General features: G+C 43.8%; 1 protein-coding gene across 1 annotated transcript in view; it reads left to right on the top strand.

Moving 5' to 3' along the window:
* The first annotated feature begins 1,810 nt into the window (after positions 1–1,810).
* The window catches only part of RXRG (retinoid X receptor, gamma), an 18,388-nt gene continuing 12,150 nt past the window's right edge, over positions 1,811–8,048 (top strand). Inside the window, exons 1-2 of the mRNA XM_008591863.1 lie at positions 1,811–1,884; positions 4,279–4,458. Of these exons, the coding sequence (XP_008590085.1) occupies positions 1,812–1,884; positions 4,279–4,458 (253 nt within the window). The 5' untranslated portion in view covers position 1,811. The remainder of the gene's footprint in view (positions 1,885–4,278; positions 4,459–8,048) is intronic.

Genomic DNA, 8,048 nt, shown 5'->3' on the forward strand with positions numbered 1-8,048 from the left:
AAAAAAAAAAAAAAAAAGAAAAAAAAGAAATGCAAGACTTGATGTTCTGTGATGACTCCAGAAGCATGGAGGGAGCATTTGGTTCCTGCTGAGTAGGTGAAGGGAAGACAAGCCAGCAGGTGAGTGTTTCTGTCCTGTTCTCAGGGAGCAGTCAGCCTCTGTGCAGCAGCGGATCAGAGCCACCTGGTGAATCCTGTTGCTAAAGTGCTTATGTCAGCAGAGCTGCTCCTAATGGAACAAGACAGCTGAGGTTGGGGGACTAGGGTCCAGGCAGCTAATGGGTTTGTGCTCTGATGACTGCCTCTGATCTCATCTGCCGTTGTTCTTAGCCCACACAAACCCCCACCCAGCCGGAGAGATGGACAGAGAAGAAAACATCAGCCTATCTGTCCCAGCCGCTCCCTCCCATCTGGACTCATGAAGAGGAGGTGTGCTGGAGAGCGGCTGCTGGCCACGACTGGGGAGAAAGTGTCCAAAGCATGTCTGCTCCTCCAGGGGCTCCTGGCCAAGGAGGTGGGGCGGGAAGCTGCTAAGGGTGGTGAGGACTGAGGATCTTCTGCCACCAATGAAAACAATGTGGTGAAGGAGGAATGATAACCTGGGATCCAGAAGGCTGGGGTTCTATCTCCATGTGCATGTTCTGACTCCTTAATGAGATTGTGCATTTTTGAGGAGTGAAATACATGCCTTGTAGGTTTTATGTCTCCCTTCCCAGTGCCTACAACGTTGCTCTATACCCATGGGCACTCAGAAATATTGCTGATTGGATGACTGACTCATATTTGTTCAACTCGTTTTCTTTGGTGAAGACAAAACACTTAGCAGCAGCTCCTTTGTAATTGCCGCAGGAGCACTGGGAGACCCCTGGGTGGGGTGGGGAGCTCATGCTAACTTGTGATGAGGGATGAGGAAAGGGATAATGCAGGTTCACTTATGCAGCCCTTCAAATCTACCAGCTCCCCACCATGTGCTGGGCCAGTGTCAGGGACTGGGGAGGCAAGACAGACACAGTCTCTGTCTCTACAGATCTTATGGTTTGATAAAAAGACTATAAAATATAGTCTGTTAGTTACAAACAAGCTCAAAAATATGATCTGGAGCTTTCTACCCAATTTTTGGAGCTACTGTAATGACCTGGGCATTTGGGTTATCATCTTCAGTGGGCACATGGAGATGATCATTACGCATATCCTTCTCTTCCGTTTTACTGTGAACTCCTTCTAGGTATATATTTCTATTTGCCTTTGTGCCCCAAAGCCTGGCACAGTGTATGGCATGGTGGGCACCTGGGAAATATCTATTGATTGACTAATGAATGGATTTGCATTTTTTTCCTCCTCTCTCTCAGAGTTTAAGTCTCTTGCCTGAGGGCCACCGCTTCTCTTGGAGCACTGCTGAATAGGCAGCCAGTAGTTGATTAAAAATTTAAAAATGCACAGCTGACATTGGTTTAGTTGCGCAATTCAGCATGGATTTCAAGCTCAAATAAAACCCATGAGTAAATGAATAAAAGCAGAGTGACACTGATGGAAAGGTGTTGCAATTTTAGCTTTTAGCTTCTAGAAATTATTTTGTTCCTCCTGTAAATTCATATCACAGGTAGGCAGTTTCAGATACTCTGTACGTGGAAACTACTTCTTGAAATAGAACTTGTTTTCCAGTAGGCCCTCGTTGCTTTAGGCCTTGGGGATTGGGTTTACTCTGGCTCTGTGCTTTATCGTATTTTTTTTCTCTTGCAGCTAAATGTGGTCAACAGTGTCAGCAATTCAGAGGATATCAAGCCCTTACCAGGGCTTCCTGGGATTGGAAACATGAACTACCCATCCGCCAGCCCTGGATCTCTGGTTAAGCACATCTGTGCCATCTGTGGGGACAGATCCTCAGGTACACACAGAGGCAGACAGCCCTCCCAAGTGTCCCATGGGACAGGGTTCCGGAGAAGGGGTTTACTTCAAGGCCCACCTGGATATTTCGTTCCCAGTGAAAGAAAGTGGCCCTTTAGGATAATGCAGCTGGGGGCTCAGACTGTAAACTTCTGCCCCTGTGTTCACAGCCTGCATTCTTGATGAATATAAAGTATGATTTTATTTCTGAGGATTAAGTGACAGGAAATGTTTCAGAAGCACCTCTCTGGAGTTACACTGCCGCATGTGTATCTGGGACGGAGAAGCTGTTGTGATTATCAAGTATCTCAAGCTAGATTTTACTTAATTAAAAAAATCATAATTGCAAAAGGCCCCAAGTAAATAATTACTAAAATAATGTTCCAGTGACAGGAAATGTTTCAGAAGCACCTCTCTGGAGTTACACTGCTGCATGTGTATCTGGGACGGAGAAGCTGTTGTGATTATCAAGTATCTCAAGCTAGATTTTCCTTAATTAAAAAAATCATAATTGCAAAAGGCCCCAAGTAAATAATTACTAAAATAATGTTCCAATGTAGGAAATTTGGAATAACTAGAAAAGTACAAAGGAAAAGTAAAAAAAATTACCCATAATGTTCCCAAGAAAGATAAACCCTTTAATATTTTAGCACATTTCCTCTTACAACATTCTACATTTTAAACATGTTTTTCTGGGCAGAAACAAATGTGTTTTCATTGATTTATCTTCTTGAATCATCTTCCACTTTCACCAGAGTTCATTCTTTCCTGATTTCTTTCCCTTCGTCTCCATCCTTCCCGCCCCTAACCCCCCTCCCGCCAATTCTGAACTCATTTGAAACTCACATTTCATGATTTGAAGAATAAGCAGATGGGAAGGTTTTTTTCTTTTTTATAGCTGTCCATGGTGGCTGACTGAATATTTGCTCATCCTCTTATTGTCACCAAAGCCACTACGGAATGTCACTCTATTGGAAGTTCCAGGTGCCTGGGACTTATTTAGCTATATGGCCGATGGTTGCTTGCTCTCAAAAAGTCATTTCCAAATCACGCAGACTTAGCCATTGCCATAACAGAATGCCAGCCACTCCCTGACAGAGCATTTTCTCTGCTGTGGTTATTTTAGGTGGAAGTCCAGAGGTTCATTCATATATTGAAAAGTCAGGGGAATGATTATGTCATACATTTGACAAATTGCTCCCATATTTCTTGAAGACAAATATTTCAGAGCCGAGAGCATTAGGTTCTTTGGACCCAAGATGAAATGGTATATTTATTGTTGCTGTGAGTTCAGTATATTAGTATGATCCACTAACTGGGCACAGACTGAGTTTTCATCAGGCATGCTGTATCTAGCCTCCATTTCATCTTAGTTAGGGTGGCTTCCTCTGAAATGTATGCTCCTGGGGTGCAGATATTTACAGTTGCTAGTCCTCAGGGACTTCACATTTATTTTAATATCAACTTAAATAAAATATAATTAGAAAATCATGTCAGGTCTGTAGCTAAATGGCATCACATGTTGCATTCAAGAATCAGACATAAATATGTTTTAAATGATCTGCTTTCTTATATTTTTCAATTTCCGTGATTCCAATTAGTGGAGCATAGCTGCCTGGTGAGTAGCATTGAGAAGACTTCTACTTAGAGTGTTGAGATTGATTCATGATGCCTGTGCAGCGTGGTGGCTCTCCTGGCACAAATTAGCCATCCCCGCCTGGGGTAATTGAAAACCAAATGTGTGGAGGAGGTAATAAGGGCAATGAAATATGCAACAGATTATTCTGGATCAAGCAAAATCACTTTCTACCAGATCATTATGTCATATCTCAAGATTGAGTGTCATATTATGCTATAAAGATTATATACTAATTTATTTTCTCAATAGGCAATAGAACTTAAAAAAATTATAACTCAGTATTCTGTTCACAGTTTATGATAAAGAGTAATAATTGTAAGTGGGTTTGCTAAGACCTCGGGCTTCAGTTACGAACTAGTGAAGCTGAGGTTCTTTTCCTGCTAGGTAATATAGGACAAGCATACATATTTTTTATTTATTATGTACACTAATGTCTTGAACTGAGGCAGAACATTTGCTTAACTAAACCCAAAAGTTGCCTTGATAAAATAAATGTAAAGAAAATCTTAGGTCAAGAATTTTCTAATAATGCTATCTGGAGTTATACAGAGGGAAGACACCAGGAAAGGTGTATTTACTCTCTCAGTTTGGTTCCTGTGATCAAGCCTGCATTCTCTGTTAGTCATTATTTGTTTTATGTCCCAGTACCCAGGTGATGTGCCAATTTCGCTGGGGGGAGAGCCAAGGAGCTCTTTTGAATAAAAGATCCCAATGAACACAAGAAAAACCTATGCAATGCTCTTTTCTTGTAACCAGGAAAGCACTACGGGGTGTATAGTTGTGAAGGCTGCAAAGGGTTCTTCAAGAGAACCATAAGGAAAGACCTCATCTACACATGTCGGGATAATAAAGACTGCCTCATTGACAAGCGTCAGCGCAACCGCTGCCAGTACTGTCGCTATCAGAAGTGCCTTGTCATGGGCATGAAGAGGGAAGGTGAGGCTCCCCTGCTACCCCCTCCACTCAAGGGAGAGCAGTTGGCATCTAAATAGCCACGGGAGACAGGTGCATGGGAAAGAGCCCTGCTAGGATGGACCATGTGGGAAGGAGAAGTCTGAAGTGGAGGTCAGCATGACTCTGGGTACTGTGATTTCTCAAGCATTGCAATTGATGCCCCCTCACCCTACAAAATGTGTATCTCCAGAGCAAAGAGGGCAAGTGGTATCTTTCCCCTCCGCCTTCACGCTTCCTCTCCTGGAGTCCAAATGGTGGTCTCCAAACTGGCTCCTCTCCCTCTTTCTTCCAATAGCCAGACAGCGGGTCTCAGAGGTGAGTTTCAGGGTCCTTCTGCTCTGCCCAAGCCGTGGAACGTCACATTGACCTTCAGAGGGAGCCGACCTCAACCCTCCCATCCTAGGTCTCACTCTGGGGAAATCTGCAGGTTTGATTTCACTTGCTGGGCTTTTATAATTTTGGTCTGCTGTAAATCCTCTGATATAGTTATATGCCATGGTCTCTTGGCATGATTGGCATTACACAAGTCTGACAGACCTAGCCTTCTTATTCAGAGAGATTGTCGCTGTGCATTCAAACTGTTACATCTTTTAATTTATAGTGTGGGTTAGCTGGGCTATTTTAGTATCAGAGGAAAAGAAAATTGAAAGTGCTTTCAGTTCCTTCAAAAGATCAGAAAGTCTTTCCATTAAGTAACACAAATAAATTGCAGTGGACAGTTCATTAACTAGTGAGCTCAGGCAGGTACATGGTGTTAGTGGTGAATCTTAATAGATTTTAGAGTGAGGTAGTCCTGTCCCTCGCTAGGAAATAGGAACAAGGAGTTTAGTCAGTCCCAGTGGGCTCCTCTTTCTTGAGGAACTTCTTTTCTGTGAGGAGGGGGAGTCTAACTGAATGAACCGATGAAGAAAAAGGTTCTTTAAGGCCCTGCTAAGAAGGAACGCTTCCATCACCACCAACAAAAAAGATATTCTTGGAATCTTCACATGTCAAGATAGAGGTGACCCTTCAGAATCACCAGATCAGCTATAACCATTAGACAGATGAAGAAACAGGCTTAGAGAGGTGACGTGGGTTTTCCAAGGTTCCCCAGGTGGGCGATGAGCAGACACCAGGTCTGTGACTCCCAGATCAGTGCTCATCTGACATCTAACAGGAATCTCAAAATTGTCAGACTCGAGTCTGAGCTCCTGATAACCTGCTCCCCACCACCCTGTCTTCCCTGGCTCAGGAAATGGCTTCCTACAGACCCAAATCTTTGACTTTCCTCTTTCAGATTCCACACGCAATGGGTGAGAAACTCTTGTGTCTCTCTCAAAATATGTGCAGGATTTTTCTGTTTCTCACTTCTTTTGCTACTACGACCCTAATCCAAGCCACTTGTATCTCTTGTAATAATCCCATAGTGTCCCGAGATGTTGCCCTGCTTCCAGCCTTGTCCTTCCACAGCCTCTTCTCTGCAGAGCAGCCAGAATGAAGCTTTGAACAAGTGGGTCAAATCAAGACATTCCTCCACCCAAATCCTCCAGTGCCTTCCCTTCTCCCTCAGAGAAGAGGCAAAACCCTTGTTACGACTTCAAAGTTGTCCATGGTCTGGATGCCCTGTTCAGCCTCCCTGGCCTCTTTGCTCGTCCTTAAGCACACCGGGGATGCTGCCATGCTGGGGCTTTTGCACGTGCCGTCTGACTGCCCACAAGGCTTTCTTCCCAGGGATCTGCAGGGCTCGCTTCTTGTCCTTCAGCTCTTTATGCAGTTGTAACCTTCTCGGTGAAGCCTTGCCTGGCTATGCTGTCTAAAATTGCATCAACCATCCCCGACACCTCCTTATCTCCTTTCCACAGGATTTATCACTATCTGACACACTTATTTATTGTGTTTACTGTTTGTCTTCATGAAGGCAAGTGTTTTGTCTGCTTTTTTTTTAAATGCTGTATCACCAGGGACTAGCCCATTATAGGCAGTTATAAATTGTTGAATGAATGGTTTCAACTGAATGCTGAAATCAAAAGTGACATGTGAATTGTAAGGGACCGGGCAGTCCTTTTTTTAAACCTAGAATTGTTCTGATACTTCAATAGCAAAGTGGATGCAGTTTTTGCTCCTGCATTTTTAAACAAAATGTAAAGAAATAGGAGTGATGAAAAGATGGGTAGTGAAAATTAGGAAGGGGGAAAGATCTCGGAGAAATTTCTAAACAACTTGAGAACCATTTACCCTGACAAAGAGAAGGCAAAGAAGTAAATCAGTCCCTTACCTCCCTACGTGAAGAGCCATTTGAAAGGCTACTGAACAGCCTTTCCTTCACCACCATCATTTCTAGCCTTGATTTACAGAATGTGGGGCTCAGTTTGAACATCTTCTTGAGGATGAGAATAATAAAATCGTGGAACAGATAACCGAGAGAAACTACAGAAATTACACAGATAGAAAGAGATGGAATTGGGGTGGGCTTAGAATTCACCAGCATGGGACCAAGGGCCAGAACCTGTTGCCCTAGTAGGATACATAATGTTAAAGCTGGAATGGATATTTGCTCTTCTCTGATGTAACACAGCCATTTCCTGAAAGAAGAAACAGGTTCAGAGAGGCTAGGGACCTGACCAAGCTTATGCAGCAAGAAAATGGCAGACCTGGTATAGGACTGGGACTGTCTGCCTCCCAGGCCTCCGTGGGAATTCTGGGGAAGTCTATTTCCATGATCTGTGGCCATTTACACGTAGTAGTCTCTCAAGACTAGAGAATGGATCCTCTTTGAGGCCATTTGTGGGCAGCACTCACATCCTCGTGCGTCCTGTGTGGTCTTTATTAACACAACCAGGCCGGTGCCTTGGAGGTGATACAGAGGGGATAGAGATGGGCACAGGAGGCAGCCAGCCTGGGTCCACGTGTTGGATCTACTTCCTAGCTCTGTGACCTCAAGCAGGTTACCTAGCTTCTCTGTGGCTCATAGTACCTCAAAGGGTTGTTGTGAGAATTAAATATAATCTATATAAAGTGTTGAGCATAATTCCTGGCACAGAGAGAGCTCCAGAAATTGTTGCTATTGCAGTAAATGCACAATAAATATAAGTTGGATAAATGAATAAAGTCCTGTTGTAAGGGAGGGGTTTGGTACCATTTTAGATCGTCCAGCATTCCCTGGAAGTACCCTGATGTAGGTAGTAGCAGTAGCTCAGAATGTCTGCTATCCTCCAGTAACAGATACATGACCCTCATTTGCGACAGTTAGATTTATGGAACAAAAAGGAAAAGCGAACAGCAAAAGGCTGCTCAATTAATGGCAAAACCAGAATTAGAATCTAATTCCCTGAAGCCAAGGTTATCTTCTTTGAAGCTTGAAGGTTATTTTCCTGGAGTGTTACAAGTCTGTGGAAGAAATTGAGGAGCACAAAAGGCACTTAACTGAGTTTTCTTTCCCCCATCCTTTAAAATCAAGACAAATAGAAGCCCACTAACCTACCTTTAAAAATTAATAGAAGGGGCCGGCCCGGTGGCGCACTGGAGAGTGCGCCGCTTGGGAGTGCGGCGGCGCTCCCGCCGAGGGTTCGGATCCCATGTGGAGACCGGTTCCC

The sequence above is a fragment of the Galeopterus variegatus genome, unplaced genomic scaffold (assembly GCF_000696425.1).
Source record: "Galeopterus variegatus unplaced genomic scaffold, G_variegatus-3.0.2 Scaffold7351, whole genome shotgun sequence".
Lineage (NCBI taxonomy): Eukaryota > Metazoa > Chordata > Mammalia > Dermoptera > Cynocephalidae > Galeopterus > Galeopterus variegatus.